The 24,603-nt window shown below is 44.5% G+C and overlaps 1 protein-coding gene across 3 annotated transcripts in view; it reads left to right on the top strand.

Moving 5' to 3' along the window:
* The first annotated feature begins 534 nt into the window (after positions 1 to 534).
* Positions 535 to 24,603, top strand: part of nbeal2 (neurobeachin-like 2) — a 148,754-nt gene continuing 124,685 nt past the window's right edge. The window contains exon 1 of one of the 3 annotated variants that reach the window (XM_062062974.1): positions 535 to 1,016. In XM_062062974.1, coding sequence (XP_061918958.1) covers positions 939 to 1,016 — 78 coding nt within the window. In that variant the 5' untranslated portion in view covers positions 535 to 938. The remainder of the gene's footprint in view (positions 1,017 to 24,603) is intronic. The other 2 variants (XM_062062973.1, XM_062062972.1) reach the window with 2 other exon arrangements.

Here is a 24,603-nt window from a genome sequence, read left to right as displayed (position 1 = left end):
AGAAGCTACAAAACTGACCTTCCTTTGAGCAGATTGAGTTTCTGGAGCATCACATTTGTGGGGTCATTTAAACGCTCAAAATGGCCAGAAAAAGAGAACTTTCATCTGAAACTCGACAGTCTATTCTTGTTCTTAGAAATGGCTATTCCACAAAATTGTTTGGGTGACCCCAAACTTTTGAACGGTAGTGTATATATATTTATATATTATTTTTATATATTTATTTATTTATATATGCACCTTATTGCTTTTTTATCCTGCACTACCATGAGCTGATGTAACAATTTCGTTCTTATCTGTGCTGTAAAGTTCAAATTTGAATGACAATAAAAAGGAAGTCTAAGTCTAAGTCTAAAAAAGTACTGAAAACATCCAATTTATAAAGCCAGTTCGCTCCAGTCGTGACGTCATACACTTATCATCGATATCTCGACATTGAATCAAGTTTAGTTTCTGAAACTATGGTGTTTTTAGTTATGCTTCCGTGGGAACTCTCTCCACGAGGAAGGAACCACTGCGTGTGCCTGTGCGTCAGTGTGTTTTTGTGTGTGTGTGTGTGTGTGTGTGTGTGTGAAAGGCGCTCGCTCTAAACGCGGACATGGGTGTTCCTATCTCCACACATTTCCACCTATGTCTTTCTTCCTGCTAGTTCTACTCTGACATGAATCATCTCTCCGAACGATCATCGCGACCTTTGCCGCCTTTTTGCTCCACTCGTCAGAAGTTCGGAAGCCGACCAGCCTTCACTTTCACGCGGATGACTTATTATTAAAAGGCAGTAATGGTTGACGGTAGGAGCGCACCGCGACCACCTCCTTCTTCTTCCCCTTCATCTTGTCCTGCGTGTTGGAAACAAGTTGAAGCGGCCCCCGGCGCGCTGTCGACCATGATGGCTGCTGTTCGGAGTTTTTAAAAATCCGACCAAAAAAAGGGAATTAATGAGCAACCAGGAGCTCGGAGCCACGATGGCATCGAAGGAGCGGCTGTACGAGCTGTGGATGTTGTATTACACCAAGGTGAGTGGCACCTGTGACATTTATTCAACGTACACGCACACAGGTGATCCACTTCGACTTCACAACTCGGTTACAAGCGGAAGTAGCTCCGCGCGGCAGCTTCCTCGTTTCATACATGAAAACATCTCACACCATTCGACTGCTGCAGTGATACTTTTAACCAGTTTCAACTAGACAAAAAGAAAAAGAAAAAGAAAGGAGGAGCAGGTTCACCCAGTATGTTTAATTGTGTACCAGTAATGCAGGTGTAACTTCACTACGGGGCCACTTCCTGCTTCTTGTAGCTCCGCCCCTTAAAGTCACGTGAATTGGAAGGTATTTTGAAATGCTTTATTACCTGTGGTAATAAATAAGTCACGCTCTAATTTGGTAGGTAAAACACACGAATATTGCTTGGAATGAAATTGAATTAAACGAATGTGTCTGCCAATATGGAGGATTATATACTGTATTAAATACTCCTCTAAACCATGCTTGCCAACCTATTATTTATATATATATATATATATATATATATATATATATATATATATATATATATATATATATATATATATATATATATCTTCTACTCTGGCGTTGCCGGCAGTGAGAGGCGACGGGCTGGGGTGGCAATTCTTCTTGCCCCCCGGCTCAGAGCCTGCATGTTGGAGTTCAACCCGGTGGACGAGAGGGTAGCTTCCCTCCGCCTTCGGGTGGGGGAACGGGTCCTGACTGTGGTTTGCGCTTACGCGCCAAACCGCAGCTCAGAATACCCACCCTTTTTGGATTCACTCGAGGGAGTACTTGAGAGTGCTCCCCCGGGTGATTCCCTCGTTCTACTGGGGGACTTGAACGCTCATGTTGGCAGCGACAGTGAAACCTGGAGAGGCGTGATTGGGAAGAATGGCTGCCCGGATCTGAACCCGAGCGGTGTTTTGTTATTGGACTTTTGTGCCCGTCACAGATTGTCCATAACGAACACCATGTTCAAACATAAGGGTGTCCATATGTGCACTTGGCACCAGGACACCATAGGCCGCAGTTCCATGATCGACTTTGTAGTTGTGTCGTCGGATTTGCGGCCTCATGTCATGTTTTGGACACTCGGGTGAAGAGAGGGGTGGTGAGTTGGCTGCGATGGTGGGGGATGATGCCGGACAGACCTGGCAGGCCCAAACACATTGTGAGGGTTTGCTGGGAACGTCTGGCAGAGTCTCCTGTCAGAGAGAGTTTCAATTCCCACCTCCGGAAGAACTTTGAACATGTCACGAGGGAGGTGCTGGACATTGAGTCCGAATGGACCATGTTCCGCGCCTCTATTGTCGAGGCGGCTGATTGGAGCTGTGGCCGCAAGGTAGTTGGTGCCTGTCGTGGCGGTAATCCTAGAACCCGTTGGTGGACACCGGCGGTGAGGGATGCCGTCAAGCTGAAGAAGGAGTCCTATCGGGTTCTTTTGGCTCATAGGACTCCTGAGGCAGCGGACAGGTACCGACAGGCCAAGCGGTGTGCGACTTCGGCGGTCGCGGAGGCAAAAACTCGGACATGGGAGGAGTTCGGGGAAGCCATGGAAAACGACTTCCGGACGGCTTCGAAGCGATTCTGGACCACCATCCGCCGCCTCAGGAAGGGGAAGCAGTGCACTATCAACACCGTGTATGGTGAGGATGGTGTTCTGCTGACCTCGACTGCGGATGTTGTGGATCGGTGGAGGGAATACTTCGAAGACCTCCTCAATCCCACCAACACGTCTTCCTATGAGGAAGCAGTGCCTGGGGAATCTGTGGTGGGCTCTACTATTTCTGGGGCTGAGGTTGCTGAGGTTGCTGAGGTAGTTAAAAAGCTCCTCGGTGGCAAGGCCCCGGGGGTGGATGAGATCCGCCCGGAGTTCCTTAAGGCTCTGGATGCTGTGGGGCTGTCTTGGTTGACAAGACTCTGCAGCATCGCGTGGACATCGGGGGCGGTACCTCTGGATTGGCAGACCGGGGTGGTGGTTCCTCTCTTTAAGAAGGGGAACCGGAGGGTGTGTTCTAACTATCGTGGGATCACACTCCTCAGCCTTCCCGGTAAGGTCTATTCAGGTGTGCTGGAGAGGAGGCTACGCCAGATAGTCGAACCTCGGATTCAGGAGGAACAGTGTGGTTTTCGTCCTGGTCGTGGAACTGTGGACCAGCTCTATGCTCTCGGCAGGGTCCTTGAGGGTGCATGGGAGTTTGCCCAACCAGTCTACATGTGCTTTGTGGACTTGGAGAAGGCATTCGACCGTGTCCCTCTGGAAGTCCTGTGGGGAGTGCTCAGAGAGTATGGGGTATCGGACTGTCTGATTGTGGCGGTCCGCTCCCTGTATGATCAGTGCCAGAGCTTGGTCCGCATTGCCGGCAGTAAGTCGGACACGTTTCCAGTGAGGGTTGGACTCCGCCAAGGCTGCCCTTTGTCACCGATTCTGTTCATAACTTTTATGGACAGAATTTTTAGGCGCAGTCAAGGCGTTGAGGGGATCTGGTTTGGTGGCTGCAGGATTAGGTCTCTGCTTTTTGCAGATGATGTGGTCCTGATGGCTTCATCTGGCCAGGATCTTCAGCTCTCGCTGGATCGGTTCGCAGCTGAGTGTGAAGCGACTGGGATGAGAATCAGCACCTCCAAGTCCGAATCCATGGTTCTCGCCCGGAAAAGGGTGGAGTGCCCTGCCCCAAGTGGAGGAGTTCAAGTACCTCGGATTGTTGTTCACGAGTGAGGGAAGAGTGGATCGTGAGATCGACAGGCGGATCGGTGCGGCGTCTTCAGTAATGCGGACGCTGTATCGATCCGTTGTGGTGAAGAAGGAGCTGAGCCGGAAGGCAAAGCTCTCAATTTATCGGTCGATCTACGTTCCCATCCTCACCTATGGTCATGAGCTTTGGGTTATGACCGAAAGGACAAGATCACGGGTACAAGCGGCCGAAATGAGTTTCCTCCGCCGGGTGGCGGGGCTCTCCCTTAGAGATAGGGTGAGAAGCTCTGCCATCCGGGGGAGCTCAAAGTAAAGCCGCTGCTCCTCCACATCGAGAGGAGCCAGTTGAGGTGGTTCGGGCATCTGGTCAGGATGCCACCCGAACGCCTCCCTAGGGAGGTGTTTAGGGCACGTCCGACCGGTAGGAGGCCACGGGGAAGACCCAGGACACGTTGGGAAGACTATGTCTCCCGGCTGGCCTGGGAACGCCTCGGGATCCCCCGGGAGGAGCTGGACGAAGTGGCTGGGGAGAGGGAAGTCTGGGCTTCCCTGCTTAAGCTGCTGCCCCCGCGACCCGACCTCGGATAAGCGGAAGAAGATGGATGGATGGATGGATATACACTACCATTCAAAAGTTTGGGGTCACATTGAAATGTCCTTATTTTTGAAGGAAAAGCACTGTACTTTTCAATGAAGATAACTTTAAACTAGTCTTAACTTTAAAGAAATACACTCTATACATTGCTAATGTGGTAAATGACTATTCTAGCTGCAAATGTCTGGTTTTTGGTGCAACTTATACATAGGTGTATAGAGGCCCATTTCCAGCAACTATCACTCCAGTGTTCTAATGGTACAATGTGTTTGCTCATTGGCTCAGAAGGCTAATTGATAATTAGAAAACCCTTGTGCAATCATGTTCACACATCTGAAAACAGTTTAGCTCTTTACAGAAGCTACAAAACTGACCTTCCTTTGAGCAGATTGAGTTTCTGGAGAATCACATTTGTGGGGTCAATTAAACGCTCAAAATGGGCAGAAAAAGAGAACTTTCATCTGAAACTCGACAGTCTATTCTTGTTCTTAGAAATGAAGGCTATTCCACAAAATTGTTTGGGTGACCCCAAACTTTTGAATGGTAGTGTGTATATATATATATATATATATATATATATATATATATTAGGGCTGTGAATCTTTGGGTGTCCCACGATTCGATTCAATATCGATTCTTGGGGTCACGATTTGATTCAAAATCAATTTTTTTTTCAATTCAACACGATTCTCAATCAAAAATGATTTTTTTTCCCGATTCAAAACGATTCTCTATTCATTCAATACATAGGATTTCAGCAGGATCTACCCCAGTCTGCTGACATGCAAGCAGAGTAGTAAATTTTTGTAAAAAGCTTTTATGATTGTAAAGGACAATATTTTATCAACTGATTGCAATAATGTAAATTTGTTTTAACTATTAAATGAACCAAATATATAAGACTTATTTTATCTTTGTGAAAATATTGGACACAGTGTGTTGTCAAGCTTATGAGATGCGATGCAAGTGTAAGCCACTGTGCCACTTTTGTTCATTTTTTATTTATTTATAAATGTCTACTGATAATGTCAATGAGGGATTTTTAATCACTGCTATGTTGAAATTGTAACTAATATTGATACTGTTGTGGATAATATTCATTTTTGTTTCACTACTTTTGGATTGTTCTGTGTCGTGTTTGTGTCTCCTCTCAATTGCTCTGTTTATTGCAGTTCTGAGGGTTGCTGGGTCGGGTTTGGTTTTGGAATTGGATTGCATTGTTATGGTATTGCTGTGTATTGTTTTGTTGGATTGATTAATTTAAAAAAAAACTAAAAAAAATGTTTTTTTAAATAATAAAAAAAAACTTAAAAAATCTATTTTTTAAAAATGAGAATCGATTCTGAATCGCACAACGTGAGAATCGCGATTCGAATTTGAATCGATTTTTTCCCACACCCCTAATATATAAATATATATATATATATATATATATATATATATATATATATATATATATATATATATATATATATATATATATATATATATATATATATATATATATATATATATCCATCCATTTTCTACCGCTTATACCCTTCGGGGTCGCGGGGGGCACCGGAGCCTATCTCAGCTACAATCGGGCGGAAGGCGGGGTACATCCTGGACAAGTCGCCACCTCATCGCAGGGCCAACACAGATAGACAGACAACATTCACACTCACATTCACACACTAGGGCCAATTTAGTGTTGCCAATCAACCTATCCCCAGGTGCATGTCTTTTAATCCGTTCATGAATGAGTATATCCGTTCGGCCACCGTGTTCAATGGAGAAGTCTGATCTGCAAAATTTTGCAAGCAGCATTCCTTCCCCTTCGAGTTGTCCTGGATGAACTGAAATAATTTTTCCAATCATTTTGTAACTTGCAAGCGTACTTCTTCTTCTTACTCGTCGTCGCCATGTCTCTTCTTCGTTCTTCTGCTTCGTCTCTGTTATGTTTTTGGACATTACTACTTGCCCTAGTTTTGAAGCAATGCAAAATGGGAATCCGGATGTTGTGTGTCAGTGTATTAACGTGCCGGCTGGAATAAACACACGCTGAGAAATAGCTCCGTGCCTGCCTACTTTATGGGTTATAGATAGAGATGTCCGATAATATCGGACTGCCGATATTATCGGCCGATAAATGCTTATCGGCATCGGTTTCGAAAAGTAAAATTTATGACTTTTTAAAACGCCGCTGTGTACACAGACGTAGGGAGAAGTACAGAGCGCCAATAAACCTTAAAGGCACTGCCTTTGCGTGCCGGCCCAATCACATATCTACGGCTTTTCACACAAACAAGTGAATGCAAGGCATACTTGGTCAACAACCATACATGTCACACTGAGGGTGGCCGTATAAACAACTTAAACACTGTTACAAATATGCGCCACACTGTGAACCCACACCAAACAAGAATGACAAACACATTTCGGGAGAACATCCGCACCGTAACACAACATAAACACAACAGAACAAATACCCAGAACTCCTTGCAGCAATAACTCTTCCGGGACGCTACAATATACACCCCCCGCTACCCCCCTCCTCTCAACCCCGCCCACCTCAACCTCCTCATGCTCTCTCAGGGAGAGCATGTCCCAAATTCCAAGCTGCTGTTTTGAGGCATGTTAAAAAAAATAATGCACTTTGTGACTTCAATAATAAATATGGCAGTGCCATGTTGGCATTTTTTTCCATCACTTGAGTTGATTTATTTTGGAAAACCTTGTTACATTGTTTAATGCATCCAGCGGGGCATCACAACAAAATTAGGCATAATAATGTGTTAATTCCACGACTGTATCGGTATCGGTTGATATCTCAATCGGTAATTAAGAGTTGGACATTATCGGAAAATCGGATATCGGCAAAAAAGCCATTATCGGACATCTCTAGTTATAGATACACCTATGGATAACGGAGAAATACTGTATATAATAGTCTCCTTTTCAGGTGAGAGAGGACGCTAAAGGCAGTGCCTTTAAGGCACGCCTCCAATATTGTTGTCCGGGTGGAAATCGGGAGAATTTCGGGAGAATGGTTGCCCCGAGAGATTTTCGGGAGGGGCACTGAAATTCGGGAGTCTCCCGGGAAAATCGGGAGGGTTGGCAAGTATGCTCTAAACTGGACTTTAAGACAAATTGAATGTGATCATACAAAGTACGTTTTCATGGAGGTTAGCTATTGCTGCTTCAGATACAAATACAGGAAGGTCAGATACACTCACAATACTTGATTTATTTTGTTAAAAGCAAATGGGACCAACACATGTTTAATAACAACTTTATCAAATACTTTTTGTACACATTTATCATATCATAATTAAAGTTAAAGTTAAGTTAAAGTACCAATGATAGTCACACACACTCTAAGTGTGGTGAAATTGGCCCTCTGCATTTGACCCATCCCCTTGTTCACCCCCTGGGAGGTGAGGGGAGCGCCCGGGAATCATTTTTGGTGATTTAACCCCCAATTCCAACCCTTGATGTTGAGTGCCAAGCAGGGAGGTAATGGGCCCCATTTTTACATTCTTTGTTATAACATTATGACAGTGTCTTTCAACCTTTTTGGAACCAAGGCACATTTTTTTCATTGAAAAAATCCAGAGGCACACCACCAGCAGAAAACATAAAAAAATGAAACTCAGCAGCCGATATTGACAATAAAAAGTTGTTCTCGCAATTGTTTGATATGAATACAAACCATAACCAACCATGCATCACAATAGCTCTTGTCTCAAAGTAGGTGTGCTGTCATGACCTGTCACATCACGCCGTGACTTATTTGGAGTTTTTTGGTGTTTTCCTGTGTGTAGTGTTTTAGTTCTTGTCTTGCGCTCCTATTTTGTTGTTGATTGTCACGTCATGTACGTATGTACTTTGTGGATGCCGTCTGCTTCTCCACGCGCTGTAAGTCTTTGCTGTTGTCCAGCATTCTGTTTTTAATACCTGGGATTTTAATAATACCTGGGATTTATATAGCGCATTTCTAAGTACCCAAAGTCACTTTACATGTAGAACCCATTTTTGTTTACTTTGCAGCGAGTTAAGTTTTAGCTTCGTTAAGCATAGCCATCCCTAAGTTCCAATGCCTTTTCTTAGCGGCACTCGCCTTTTGTTTATTTTTGGTTTAAGCATTAGATACCTTTTTACCTGCTGTCGTCTGCGTATTGTGATCACGACAAACCATGTTCCCGACATCTACAAAGCAATTAGCTACCTGCTGCCACCTACTGATATGGAAGAGTATTACACGGTTACTCTGCCGAGCTCTAGACAGCACAGACAATCAACAACGGCACAGTTGCGGATTATAATTACTGGTTTGCAAAAAATTATTTTAACCCAATTAGGTGAAATTACATAATCTCCCACGGCCCGCCAGACAATATCTCACGGTACACTAGTGTGCCGTGGCACAGTGGTTGAAAAACACTGCATTATGATAAAGTTTTTATGAAAGCAAATAACTCCTTTCTTTTTCCTGTTATTCTAATGTGCAACCTAAATCAACAATGATTAGAGCTGCACATGGTGTATAGTTCACCGCACGTCACTGAAACACATAATAATAATGATGTTCAGATATTTGTACAGGTGCATCTCAATAAATATGACTATCTTTGAAAAGTTTATTCCAGTAGCTCACTTATCTATAAAATCAGATTATTCACATCTTGGAATTTGGACCAATCATGATTAATCACAGGTGATTGATTACTTGTTGCATAATTGAAATCTGCTTAAGAAAACCCCCCAATATTTTTACACAAATGCCATTTTATTGTCAGAATGTCATCCAGGAACGCTTTTACTTGAATGCATGTCATTTATTTGAGTAAATCTTGATAATAGTTTTATCTAAAGTTTTTTCAAGCTGTATTTCGGTGTGAAATTTACCAGCGAGTACACCAGTCAAAGTCGCCTCACTCCTTTTTGTACGGACATATGCATTGATCTGATCACTGAGGGTATAGCGGTTATGATAAAGGAGCTTGTATGGTCAAAATAAATTGCATGATTAATCGAAGTGTGTTCATGATTAATGCAAAATTTTTTTGTGATTATTCACGTGAGGTTACTCATTAATTTTGACAGCCCTGTATACTATATCTGTATATTATATATATATATATATATATATATATATATATATATATATATATATATATATATATATATATATATATATATATATATATATATATATATATATATATATATATATGTATATGTATATATATGTATATATATATGTATATATATATATATATGTATATATATGTATATATATATGTATATATACATACTATATATATGTATGTATATATATATATGTATATATACATACTATATATATGTATGTATATATATATGTATATATATATATATATATATATATATATATATATATATATGTATATATATATATATATATATATATATATATATGTATATATATATATATATATATATATGTATATATATATATATATATATAGTTTACAAAAACACAGGATAAGTTGTAAAATTCCTTTGTGCTGGCACATACTTGAGAGTGTTTGGTGATGGCTGGTGAAATGGTGGATGGGTGTTTTGCAATTTGGACGCATCATCAGTAGTGTGCCCCTGGGTCACTGGGCGTTTCGGCCTTATCACTAGACGCCCTCTCCAGGGGTGGCCAGCCACAGGGTGATCGGCCCAGGGCTTGCGTCAATCCCAATTAAGCATGAGTCGCTTGGTGTTGAACAGCAGACTTCTCATGGGACTATGCATGGCAGGGGCGTCCTTTTCCCTGAGTCAAGCCTAAGCTGACCGCATACCTCCTGGCTTGCTACTTGGGGGCCCAACAGGGGTCTTTCCTCCTCATGAACAGCCACTGGCTGCCTCTTTCGGCTGCCTCCGATGCAGCTTTGATGGCTATACGCAGGCGTTGGCCTCGGACTCCCAGGTCTACAAGCAATTTGGTGGTAGATCTCGCCACAAAGCCTCTGCAGCCCACCTCCACTGGACGGACCTCAGTGTTCCAGCCACGATGTTGTGCTTCAGCTGCAAGCTCGGCATAGCGTTGGTGTTTTCGCTCATAAGCCTCATCCACTGAGTCCTCCCAGGGTACTGTAAGCTCGATGATGAAAACCTTTTTTTGTGAAGGGGACCAGAGCACCACGTCCGGTCTCAGGGTGGTCACAGCAATCTCCGGAGGAAACGCAAGCTGCCGGCCAAGATCAACCAGCATCCTCCAGTCGCGGGCTAAGCATAGCTGGCCTCGCTCAGGTGGTATGGAGCCGCTCCTGACTACCTTAGCCCCTTCGCGGACAAAGGTAATGGTCTGCTGGTGGTTGGCTGCTGGTGGTGGTAGGGAGTTGATGGTTACTCGTTTGTCCTCCAGGGTGGACGCAAGGGTCTTTAGGACTTGATTGTGACGCCAGGTGTAACGTCCTTGGGTGAGACTGGTTTTGCACCCTGTGAGAATGTGCTTGAGGGTGGCTGGCATGGAACAAAGGGCACACACCGGGTCTTCGCCGAACCACTGGTGAAGGTTAACTGGTGTTGGAAGGATGTCATATGTAGCTCTGATGACAAAGCTCAACTGCCTAGCTTCCATGGCCCACATATCCTTCCAGCTGATCTTCCTCCTCTCCACACTGTCCCATCTCGTCCACTGACCCTGTTTGCCCAAAGAGACTGCCTTGGCCCATCTTGCAGCCTCTTCCTGGCGGTGTACTTCGTCCACCACCATCTTCCTCCGTTCTGGTGCTGTGGCCTTACTCCAAGCCGGGCGGGTAGCTGTTAGCCCAAAGCCTCCTCTTCCTTGCTGGACATAGCCCACAATGTCAGCATGTCTGAGGGCTGCTGTTGCTTCTTCCACTGCTTTGGCTGGTCTCCATTTACGCCCTGTCGCCAAGGTTGGTGCATTGTTGCTCACTACCAAGTCTCTGGATTCATTCAGTGTCATCTGGAGTCTTGTTTTTGCACACTTGAACTCCTCTGTGAGACTGGTGAGGGGCAGCTTGAGGATGCCATCTCCGTAGAGGCCTATGGTGGTAAGGCATCGTGGAACTCCGAGCCATTTTTTGATGTAGCCTGTGACTCCTCTTTCCAACTTCTCTACAGTCGAGATTGGGACCTCATAAACTGCGAGGGGCCACAGTATCCTGGGTAGGAGTCCGAACTGAAGGCACCAGGCCTTTAACTTTCCAGGCAGTTGGGTGTTATCGATGGACTGTAGGCCGCTGCTGATATCCTTACGTAGTTGTTGCACCTGGTCTTTGTCCTTCAGGCTTGCATCATACCACCTGCCAAGGCTCTTTACAGGCTGCTCAGACACTGTTGGGATTGGGTCATCTCCGATGAAGAATTTCAGGTCCGAGAGCACTCCCTTCACAATTGAGATGCTTCGTGACTTGGATGGTTTGATCTTCATACGGGCCCAACTGATGTTCTCTTCCAGTTTTCTGAGAAGCCTCCTGGTGCATGGGACGGTGGTGGTCAACGTTGTTATATCGTCCATGTAAGCTCTGAGTGGGGGAAGGCGCTGGCCAGAGTCAACCCGCTGACCGCCTACCACCCACTTTGAGGCGCGGATGATAACCTCCATCGCCATCGTGAATGCCAGGGGTGAAATAGTGCATCCCGCCATGATGCCCACCTCCAAGCGCTGCCAAGAGGTGGTAAAGTCAGAGGTTGTGAAGCAGAACTGCATGTCCTGGAAGTAGGATTTAACTAGGGCTGTGATGGTGTCCGGTATGTGGAAGAAGTTGAAGGCAGACCACAGGAGTTCATGGGGCACCGAACCAAAGGCGTTGGCGAGGTCCAGGAAGACTACGTGGAGATCCTTTCTCTCCGCTTTTGCCACTTGGATCTGGTGCCAGATCATGCTGAAGTGTTCTGAGCACCCAGAGAATCCTGATATACCTGCCTTTTGTACAGATGTATCGATGTACTTATTTCTTCGCAGATACTCGCCCATCCTCTGTGCAATGACACTGAAGAAGATTTTGCCCTCAACGTTTAGCAGGGAGATTGGACGGAATTGGCTGATGTTCTCTGCATCCTTCTCCTTTGGGATGAGGACTCCTCCTGCCCTACGCCACATTTTGGGTATCATCTTCTTTTGCCATGCTGTTCTCATGAGTCTCCAGAGAAACCTCAGGATGTCCGGTGCGTTCTTGTACACCTTGTATGGGACTCCATTTGGCCCCGGGGCTGATGCAGATCTTGCTCGACGCACAGTGTTTTCCACTTCTTTCCATGTTGGAGGGCCGATAGGCATATGATGTTCGGGAGGGTCAATCGGCGGGATATCTGAAGGGATGGTGAGACATTCATAGCGCCTTGGGTCAGAGTGCGTTGCTTTCAGGTGATCTTCCAGGTCTGCCTTTGTTGTTTTAAGGGCTCCACTTTTTTCCTTTGCGAAGATACTTTTGAGGAACTTGAAGGGATCTTTATAGAACCGTGTTCTAGTTTGTTCTTTCTTCCTTCTACGTTTCCGTAGGTTCTCTGCTCTGCGGAGGGATGCCAGTCGGGTTTTAATGTCGACTTGGAGCACATTTATGCCTTCCCTTTCCACTCCAGAGGCTTTTCTCCACTGTTTCCTAAGTTGTCTCCTTTCAAGGACGAGGCGCCTGATCTCATGTTGCCTCCTAGAAACTGGTGCGGTTGAGACGTTTTTTCCACCTTTCCTTACTTGCACTCCGAAGCGTTCTGACCCATATTGATAGATAATGTCCCCCATTCTCTCCAACTTCTTTTCCACTGTCCCTTGTAGTTGTTTGAGGGACAGGGCCAGGTCAGTATTGATTGTTTCCCACAGTTTCTTATCCACGACACCGGGCCACTTCACATGCAGTCTAATCCCTGCTAGTCTCCTTTCGACTGCAGGTCTAGGAGGTTGGGTCGGTTCTACCGTCGTTGTCATCAGCTCTGTGTTTGCTTCCTCCGTGACATTGGTACTGATGTACTGCAAGCTGTGGTTTGCGTCCAGTTGCTGTACTTCATTCGACTGATTTGACTCTTTTCGTAGAAAGTAGTCAATGCGAGGCCTCTGTCTCTCTTCTCTCAAACACTTCTTCTTTCCCTGGTGAACTCTCAACCCATGATGTGATGTAATGCTCCTCCAACCACAGGGACATATCTGCAGTTTGTGTCCCGTCGTCGTGGTTGTAGCTGTGGCAGTTGCAGTGTCACTCTCTTGTATTGTGCTTTCACTCATAGTCGTTTCCAGTCCAGGGTCTGTTACCGTGATGTCAGCCGATGAGTCATCTTCCGCCCCCACTCTCGCAGACTCTAGGGGTGTTTTCTTCTGTCGTCTTTTCGTAGCTATAACGGGTGCTTCCAACATGCGAAGGCATGGGAAGCTACAAGCATGGGAAGCTAGCCCATGCCTGTCCCAGTGGGGTCTATTCCCTCCTGTCAGCTGTCTTTCCACGCTGCCACAAGGACTTTCCCCTGTTGTCAGCTGATCTTTCTCAGCGGTCACTGGACTTAGTGTCCAGTTACTCAGTTTACAAAAACACAGGATAAGTTGTAAAATTCCTTTGTGCTGGCACATACTTGAGAGTGTTTGGTGATGGCTGGTGAAATGGTGGATGGGTGTTTTGCAATTTGGACGCATCATCAGTAGTGTGCCCCTGGGTCACTGGGCGTTTCGGCCTTATCACTAGACGCCCTCTCCAGGGGTGGCCAGCCACAGGGTGATCGGCCCAGGGCTTGCGTCAATCCCAATTAAGCATGAGTCGCTTGGTGTTGAACAGCAGACTTCTCATGGGACTATGCATGGCAGGGGCGTCCTTTTCCCTGAGTCAAGCCTAAGCTGACCGCATACCTCCTGGCTTGCTACTTGGGGGCCCAACAGGGGTCTTTCCTCCTCATGAACAGCCACTGGCTGCCTCTTTCGGCTGCCTCCGATGCAGCTTTGATGGCTATACGCAGGCGTTGGCCTCGGACTCCCAGGTCTACAAGCAATTTGGTGGTAGATCTCGCCACAAAGCCTCTGCAGCCCACCTCCACTGGACGGACCTCAGTGTTCCAGCCACGATGTTGTGCTTCAGCTGCAAGCTCGGCATAGCGTTGGTGTTTTCGCTCATAAGCCTCATCCACTGAGTCCTCCCAGGGTACTGTAAGCTCGATGATGAAAACCTTTTTTTGTGAAGGGGACCAGAGCACCACGTCCGGTCTCAGGGTGGTCACAGCAATCTCCGGAGGAAACGCAAGCTGCCGGCCAAGATCAACCAGCATCCTCCAGTCGCGGGCTAAGCATAGCTGGCCTCGCTCAGGTGGTATGGAGCCGCTCCTGACTACCTTAGCCCCTTCGCGGACAAAGGTAATGGTCTGCTGGTGGTTGGCTGCTGGTGGTGGTAGGGAGTTGATGGTTACTCGTTTGTCCTCCAGGGTGGACGCAAGGGTCTTTAGGACTTGATTGTGACGCCAGGTGTAACGTCCTTGGGTGAGACTGGTTTTGCACCCTGTGAGAATGTGCTTGAGGGTGGCTGGCATGGAACAAAGGGCACACACCGGGTCTTCGCCGAACCACTGGTGAAGGTTAACTGGTGTTGGAAGGATGTCATATGTAGCTCTGATGACAAAGCTCAACTGCCTAGCTTCCATGGCCCACATATCCTTCCAGCTGATCTTCCTCCTCTCCACACTGTCCCATCTCGTCCACTGACCCTGTTTGCCCAAAGAGACTGCCTTGGCCCATCTTGCAGCCTCTTCCTGGCGGTGTACTTCGTCCACCACCATCTTCCTCCGTTCTGGTGCTGTGGCCTTACTCCAAGCCGGGCGGGTAGCTGTTAGCCCAAAGCCTCCTCTTCCTTGCTGGACATAGCCCACAATGTCAGCATGTCTGAGGGCTGCTGTTGCTTCTTCCACTGCTTTGGCTGGTCTCCATTTACGCCCTGTCGCCAAGGTTGGTGCATTGTTGCTCACTACCAAGTCTCTGGATTCATTCAGTGTCATCTGGAGTCTTGTTTTTGCACACTTGAACTCCTCTGTGAGACTGGTGAGGGGCAGCTTGAGGATGCCATCTCCGTAGAGGCCTATGGTGGTAAGGCATCGTGGAACTCCGAGCCATTTTTTGATGTAGCCTGTGACTCCTCTTTCCAACTTCTCTACAGTCGAGATTGGGACCTCATAAACTGCGAGGGGCCACAGTATCCTGGGTAGGAGTCCGAACTGAAGGCACCAGGCCTTTAACTTTCCAGGCAGTTGGGTGTTATCGATGGACTGTAGGCCGCTGCTGATATCCTTACGTAGTTGTTGCACCTGGTCTTTGTCCTTCAGGCTTGCATCATACCACCTGCCAAGGCTCTTTACAGGCTGCTCAGACACTGTTGGGATTGGGTCATCTCCGATGAAGAATTTCAGGTCCGAGAGCACTCCCTTCACAATTGAGATGCTTCGTGACTTGGATGGTTTGATCTTCATACGGGCCCAACTGATGTTCTCTTCCAGTTTTCTGAGAAGCCTCCTGGTGCATGGGACGGTGGTGGTCAACGTTGTTATATCGTCCATGTAAGCTCTGAGTGGGGGAAGGCGCTGGCCAGAGTCAACCCGCTGACCGCCTACCACCCACTTTGAGGCGCGGATGATAACCTCCATCGCCATCGTGAATGCCAGGGGTGAAATAGTGCATCCCGCCATGATGCCCACCTCCAAGCGCTGCCAAGAGGTGGTAAAGTCAGAGGTTGTGAAGCAGAACTGCATGTCCTGGAAGTAGGATTTAACTAGGGCTGTGATGGTGTCCGGTATGTGGAAGAAGTTGAAGGCAGACCACAGGAGTTCATGGGGCACCGAACCAAAGGCGTTGGCGAGGTCCAGGAAGACTACGTGGAGATCCTTTCTCTCCGCTTTTGCCACTTGGATCTGGTGCCAGATCATGCTGAAGTGTTCTGAGCACCCAGAGAATCCTGATATACCTGCCTTTTGTACAGATGTATCGATGTACTTATTTCTTCGCAGATACTCGCCCATCCTCTGTGCAATGACACTGAAGAAGATTTTGCCCTCAACGTTTAGCAGGGAGATTGGACGGAATTGGCTGATGTTCTCTGCATCCTTCTCCTTTGGGATGAGGACTCCTCCTGCCCTACGCCACATTTTGGGTATCATCTTCTTTTGCCATGCTGTTCTCATGAGTCTCCAGAGAAACCTCAGGATGTCCGGTGCGTTCTTGTACACCTTGTATGGGACTCCATTTGGCCCCGGGGCTGATGCAGATCTTGCTCGACGCACAGTGTTTTCCACTTCTTTCCATGTTGGAGGGCCGATAGGCATATGATGTTCGGGAGGGTCAATCGGCGGGATATCTGAAGGGATGGTGAGACATTCATAGCGCCTTGGGTCAGAGTGCGTTGCTTTCAGGTGATCTTCCAGGTCTGCCTTTGTTGTTTTAAGGGCTCCACTTTTTTCCTTTGCGAAGATACTTTTGAGGAACTTGAAGGGATCTTTATAGAACCGTGTTCTAGTTTGTTCTTTCTTCCTTCTACGTTTCCGTAGGTTCTCTGCTCTGCGGAGGGATGCCAGTCGGGTTTTAATGTCGACTTGGAGCACATTTATGCCTTCCCTTTCCACTCCAGAGGCTTTTCTCCACTGTTTCCTAAGTTGTCTCCTTTCAAGGACGAGGCGCCTGATCTCATGTTGCCTCCTAGAAACTGGTGCGGTTGAGACGTTTTTTCCACCTTTCCTTACTTGCACTCCGAAGCGTTCTGACCCATATTGATAGATAATGTCCCCCATTCTCTCCAACTTCTTTTCCACTGTCCCTTGTAGTTGTTTGAGGGACAGGGCCAGGTCAGTATTGATTGTTTCCCACAGTTTCTTATCCACGACACCGGGCCACTTCACATGCAGTCTAATCCCTGCTAGTCTCCTTTCGACTGCAGGTCTAGGAGGTTGGGTCGGTTCTACCGTCGTTGTCATCAGCTCTGTGTTTGCTTCCTCCGTGACATTGGTACTGATGTACTGCAAGCTGTGGTTTGCGTCCAGTTGCTGTACTTCATTCGACTGATTTGACTCTTTTCGTAGAAAGTAGTCAATGCGAGGCCTCTGTCTCTCTTCTCTCAAACACTTCTTCTTTCCCTGGTGAACTCTCAACCCATGATGTGATGTAATGCTCCTCCAACCACAGGGACATATCTGCAGTTTGTGTCCCGTCGTCGTGGTTGTAGCTGTGGCAGTTGCAGTGTCACTCTCTTGTATTGTGCTTTCACTCATAGTCGTTTCCAGTCCAGGGTCTGTTACCGTGATGTCAGCCGATGAGTCATCTTCCGCCCCCACTCTCGCAGACTCTAGGGGTGTTTTCTTCTGTCGTCTTTTCGTAGCTATAACGGGTGCTTCCAACATGCGAAGGCATGGGAAGCTACAAGCATGGGAAGCTAGCCCATGCCTGTCCCAGTGGGGTCTATTCCCTCCTGTCAGCTGTCTTTCCACGCTGCCACAAGGACTTTCCCCTGTTGTCAGCTGATCTTTCTCAGCGGTCACTGGACTTAGTGTCCAGTTACTCAGTTTACAAAAACACAGGATAAGTTGTAAAATTCCTTTGTGCTGGCACATACTTGAGAGTGTTTGGTGATGGCTGGTGAAATGGTGGATGGGTGTTTTGCAATTTGGACGCATCATCAGTAGTGTGCCCCTGGGTCACTGGGCGTTTCGGCCTTATCACTAGACGCCCTCTCCAGGGGTGGCCAGCCACAGGGTGATCGGCCCAGGGCTTGCGTCAATCCCAATTAAGCATGAGTCGCTTGGTGTTGAACAGCAGACTTCTCATGGGACTATGCATGGCAGGGGCGTCCTTTTCCCTGAGTCAAGCCTAAGCTGACCGCATACCTCCTGGCTTGCTACTTGGGGGCCCAACAGGGGTCTTTCCTCCTCATGAACAGCCACTGGCTGCCTCTTTCGGCTGCCTCCGATGCAGCTTTGATGGCTATACGCAGGCGTTGGCCTCGGACTCCCAGGTCTACAAGCAATTTGGTGGTAGATCTCGCCACAAAGCCTCTGCAGCCCACCTCCACTGGACGGACCTCAGTGTTCCAGCCACGATGTTGTGCTTCAGCTGCAAGCTCGGCATAGCGTTGGTGTTTTCGCTCATAAGCCTCATCCACTGAGTCCTCCCAGGGTACTGTAAGCTCGATGATGAAAACCTTTTTTTGTGAAGGGGACCAGAGCACCACGTCCGGTCTCAGGGTGGTCACAGCAATCTCCGGAGGAAACGCAAGCTGCCGGCCAAGATCAACCAGCATCCTCCAGTCGCGGGCTAAGCATAGCTGGCCTCGCTCAGGTGGTATGGAGCCGCTCCTGACTACCTTAGCCCCTTCGCGGACAAAGGTAATGGTCTGCTGGTGGTTGGCTGCTGGTGGTGGTAGGGAGTTGATGGTTACTCGTTTGTCCTCCAGGGTGGACGCAAGGGTCTTTAGGACTTGATTGTGACGCCAGGTGTAACGTCCTTGGGTGAGACTGGTTTTGCACCCTGTGAGAATGTGCTTGAGGGTGGCTGGCATGGAACAAAGGGCACACACCGGGTCTTCGCCGAACCACTGGTGAAGGTTAACTGGTGTTGGAAGGATGTCATATGTAGCTCTGATGACAAAGCTCAACTGCCTAGCTTCCATGGCCCACATATCCTTCCAGCTGATCTTCCTCCTCTCCACACTGTCCCATCTCGTCCACTGACCCTGTTTGCCCAAAGAGACTGCCTTGGCCCATCTTGCAGCCTCTTCCTGGCGGTGTACTTCGTCCACCACCATCTTCCTCCGTTCTGGTGCTGTGGCCTTACTCCAAGCCGGGCGGGTAGCTGTTAGCCCAAAGCCTCCTCTTCCTTGCTGGACATAGCCCACAATGTCAGCATGTCTGAGGGCTGCTGTTGCTTCTTCCACTGCTTTGGCTGGTCTCCATTTACGCCCTGTCGCCAAGGTTGGTGCATTGTTGCTCACTACCAAGTCTCTGGATTCATTCAGTGTCATCTGGAGTCTTGTTTTTGCACACTTGAACTCCTCTGTGAGACTGGTGAGGGGCAGCTTGAGGATGCCATCTCCGTAGAGGCCTATGGTGGTAAGGCATCGTGGAACTCCGAGCCATTTTTTGATGTAGCCTGTGACTCCTCTTTCCAACTTCTCTACAGTCGAGATTGGGACCTCATAAACTGCGAGGGGCCACAGTATCCTGGGTAGGAGTCCGAACTGAAGGCACCAGGCCTTTAACTTTCCAGGCAGTTGGGTGTTATCGATGGACTGTAGGCCGCTGCTGATATCCTTACGTAGTTGTTGCACCTGGTCTTTGTCCTTCAGGCTTGCATCATACCACCTGCCAAGGCTCTTTACAGGCTGCTCAGACACTGTTGGGATTGGGTCATCTCCGATGAAGAATTTCAGGTCCGAGAGCACTCCCTTCACAATTGAGATGCTTCGTGACTTGGATGGTTTGATCTTCATACGGGCCCAACTGATGTTCTCTTCCAGTTTTCTGAGAAGCCTCCTGGTGCATGGGACGGTGGTGGTCAACGTTGTTATATCGTCCATGTAAGCTCTGAGTGGGGGAAGGCGCTGGCCAGAGTCAACCCGCTGACCGCCTACCACCCACTTTGAGGCGCGGATGATAACCTCCATCGCCATCGTGAATGCCAGGGGTGAAATAGTGCATCCCGCCATGATGCCCACCTCCAAGCGCTGCCAAGAGGTGGTAAAGTCAGAGGTTGTGAAGCAGAACTGCATGTCCTGGAAGTAGGATTTAACTAGGGCTGTGATGGTGTCCGGTATGTGGAAGAAGTTGAAGGCAGACCACAGGAGTTCATGGGGCACCGAACCAAAGGCGTTGGCGAGGTCCAGGAAGACTACGTGGAGATCCTTTCTCTCCGCTTTTGCCACTTGGATCTGGTGCCAGATCATGCTGAAGTGTTCTGAGCACCCAGAGAATCCTGATATACCTGCCTTTTGTACACATATATATATATGTATATATACATACTATATATATGTATGTATATATATATGTATATATACATACTATATATATGTATGTATATATATATGTATATATATATATATATATATATATATATATATATATATATATATATATATATATATATATATATATATATGTATATATATATATATATATATATGTATATATATATATATATATATATATATATGTGTATATATACATACTATATATGTGTATATATACATACTATATATGTATATGTACAGTATATAGTCACATAATTAGTTTTGATATCTGTGTGCCATGCGAGAGACCTGGTGAGCCATCTTTGAACTGGAAGAACACTGGATCAACCATGTTAATCTTAACTTGAATATAAGTTGAAAAGGATTTGCAAATCATTGTATTCTGTTTTTATTTACGATTTACACAACGTGCCGACTTCACTGGTTTTGGGTTTTGTATGTAAATATATGTACAGTATATATGTGTGTATATATGTATATACTGTATGTACATACATACATATATATATATATATATATATATACATATATATATATATATATATATATATATATATAAAATATATATATATATATATATATATATATATAAAATATATATATATATATATATACTCTATATATAAGGTGTATAAATGTATATATATATATATATATATATATATATATATTTTATATATATATATATATATATATATATATATATATATATATATATATATATATATATTAAAGATATATATATATTTTATATATATATATATATATATATATATATATATATATATATATATATATATATATATATATATATATATATATATATATATATATATATATATATTAGGGGTGTGGGAAAAAATCGATTCGAATTCCAATCGCGATTCTCACGTTGTGCGATTCAGAATTGATTCTCATTTTTAAAAAATCGATTTTTTTTTTATTTTAAAAAAAAATTATTATTATTTTTTTTTTTTAATTTTTTTTTCAAATTAATCAATCCAACAAAACAATACACAGCAATACCATAACAATTCAATCCAATTCCGAAACCAAACCCGACCCAGCAACACTCAGAACTGCAATAAACAGAGCAATTGAGAGGAGACACAAACATGACACAGAGCAAACCAAAAGTAGTGAAACAAAAATGAATATTATCAACAACAGTATCAATATTAGTTACAATTTCAACATAGCAGTGATTAAAAATCCCTCATTGACATTATCATTAGACATTTAGTTTATGAGATGCGATGCAAGTGTAAGCCACTGTGACACTATTGTTCATTTTTTTTATTTTTTTTTTATTAATGTTTGTAATGATAATATAAATGAGGGATTTTTAATCACTGCTATGTTGAAATTGTTACTAATATTGATACTGTTGATAATATTCATTTTTGTCTCACTACTTTTAGATTGTTCCGTGTCATGTTTGTGTCTCCTCAATTGCTCTCAATTGCTCTGTTTATTGCTATTCTGAATGTTGCTAGGTCGGGTTTTGTTTTGAAATTGTATTGCATTATAATGGTATTGTTGTGTATTGTTTTCATTAAAAATTTTAAAAAAAAAAATCGTTTTTGAATCGAGAATCGTGTTGAATTGAAAAAAAAAAATCGATTCTGAATCGAATCGTGACCCCAAGAATCGATTTTGAATCAAATCGTGGGACACCCAATATCTATATATTTATATATATATATATATATTTATATGTAACTTTTACACAATATTGTAATTTATTGAGCTGTACCTTTATTTATTTAACCCTTAAGCAATCCTGGGGGATGCAGTATTTTGTGCCAGTCAGTTTTTGTTTGAAATACAGGTGATATAGCTGATGCCTACGATACATTTTAGAATTGTCATCTTTGTTTTTAAATTAGCCTAGAATTACAATGCGACACATGTTCCAACAATAATTGTCCCATTGAAAACAAGCTGTATAAAAAATAGATGTCTAGAAGGATACATTTCCTTTAGAACTGGTCATACACCCTGTGCTTTTATTCAACAAATAACATTACAATTATTTTATTTATTGTATTTATACGACAGCGTATGATTTCTCTCTCTACATGGTCACTAGCTTACAATTCTTTATCTCTGAATGGCGCGATCCCATAGTTATATATTTTTTTGAGCGATTGTGCTGCATGTTTTGACTTTTTGGTTTATTTTGTATTGATGTTTTTATTAAAAAGTGACAGCCATATATAACTGGCAGGAAGCAAACGCATTACAGTTAGCCCATGTTTATCACGTTTAAATGCCAGACTGTTGTAAACAAATTCCTGCAAAGTAAGATTATTATTGATAAATCAAATATTTTCATAGTTGGAGCATGAACAACTGTTTATGACCTTTTAAATATTGTTTTACCCTTATCAAAGCTTTCTAAACTCAATTCACCCAATATAGTAGTGTTGAGTGTGTTCTACTGTAGATTACAGTACTCACGGGTAGGCCAGAGTATCTGATGATTAGCGGCAAGCTGCAACAGGCTGTAGCATCCTTTTTTATTATTTTTTTTTTTTTTGTAGCATCCTGAGAGCGGTGGCTAGCTATTGCAGCTAAAGTATGTCCATGCATAGTGTGGAGCTGCTTCTGCGTTACTAATCTTCTCCTCCATGGTGGCTAAATGAACTACATATCTAAGTATCATCATCATTGTTAAACATGCGACACAAGAGAGAGCAGCAGGAGTTAAGAAGTGATACTAACGTCTAAACTGTTTAATCGAAAGTAGCGAAAAACAGAGTAAGGACCTGATCTACATCTGTAGGACAAAGGCTTCTCTGTCCATCTGTCTTTGCAGCAGGATCCCCTCTTTTTTCACAGCCATATGTGTAATTACGGCAATTTGCGCATAGATTTCAAACATGCTAAATAAAGACGCAAAATAGTGCCAGCAAAAAAGTTTTAGTCTTAATACATCCCTTTGCACGTGCTATAGAATTACATTTGCATGTCGTCCCAGTTTTGTGGGTGTTCTGATGATCAGCATATATTCTGCATAATTATTCTGCTCATTTCAGATTAAATCCTTTGGTCACAAGTTTAATAGATCAGCTTTGCGTGCGCTATCAAATTTGCACGTGTTTTAATACATAGCACTTGTGAGCAGGCAAACAAAGAGCAGCTTGCAACTTGTTTTGAAATGGTTTAACAGTATCATAATTTATATACCAAATAATATATACTGTGATATATTGTTATTGCAGTAGGCTGCAATATATGTTGCAATATCGATTTTACCCCATATCGCCCCATATGTACAAATGTCCCCAAAAACTTCAACAAAAATTGCTAGATTTGTCGTGAGTTGCTATTTCGAAAAAATAGCGCCCCCCGCGACCCCGAAGGGAATAAGCGGTAGAAAATGGATGGATGGATGGAATATATAATGCAGTGCTATTGAACTACATACTGTAATTATTATTCTACGGTGGACCAGGGGCATGTGTTAAGAATTGTGCGTATTTCCTACTCAAATTTGGCGTACACTCAAATCCAGAAAACGGGGTAAACACAAATAGTTTTGGATGTATTAAAGTGTGCCCACGCACTAATCCAAGCACATTTATTTTTTACCTCCCAATCGACGTGGAATTGAGCGCACATGGCATGCCCAGGCCAGGCTCCCATTTGAATATACAAATCATATTAGCCATGTGCCTGAGATCCCACACTCTGCCCAATCAGAATTCTCGCCAAGCACTAGAAGGAACTTATTTCTGGCGTTTCCAGCAAACAAAAGAGAGCTGAGTGGAATAAAATGTGTGAACTGCACACAGGAACAAATAATAAATAAGTGGTACAACATTAGGAATTAGGTGAAGAAGAAAATGAATGTGCATGGCCAAAACAGGCGAGGGGACCGCAGAGTAGTGCTCACCCTATTTGTAAAGATAGTCACTGCAATCATATGTAAAACCTTAGAACAGGTGGGAGCACATGTGGGTGACTCTGATTACCCACAATCAAAATATAATATGTGTAATTTACAACAAAATATGTTTGTACAGTAGCCTGCTCACAGCCAGATTAGAATTTAATGTGAAAATTATGTAATATTTGGTATGAAATATTTTGAATTTAAACATTCCATCATTTAAAAAAGGCTACAAAAGACTTTGAGTCTAGTTTGATTACTCAATTTATTATTACAACACAGGAGAGCTACTTGCGGTAGCAGCCACGTGCCACAAAGTCGGGCCATTCCGCTACCGTCTCCAGTGCCATTTGTGACTGGCCAAGCTGAGCTGGAGTCACAGCAACACACTGTGACAGCAATAGGTGGCAAAATGATGGCCTAGTTCAGGAGTGTCCAAACAAAAAAAA

The sequence above is a fragment of the Entelurus aequoreus genome, linkage group LG11, assembly GCF_033978785.1.
Source record: "Entelurus aequoreus isolate RoL-2023_Sb linkage group LG11, RoL_Eaeq_v1.1, whole genome shotgun sequence".
NCBI classification, from domain to species: Eukaryota; Metazoa; Chordata; class Actinopteri; order Syngnathiformes; family Syngnathidae; genus Entelurus; species Entelurus aequoreus.
Note: the sequence above shows the minus strand (reverse complement) of the source record. Positions and strands in the feature narration are given on the sequence as shown.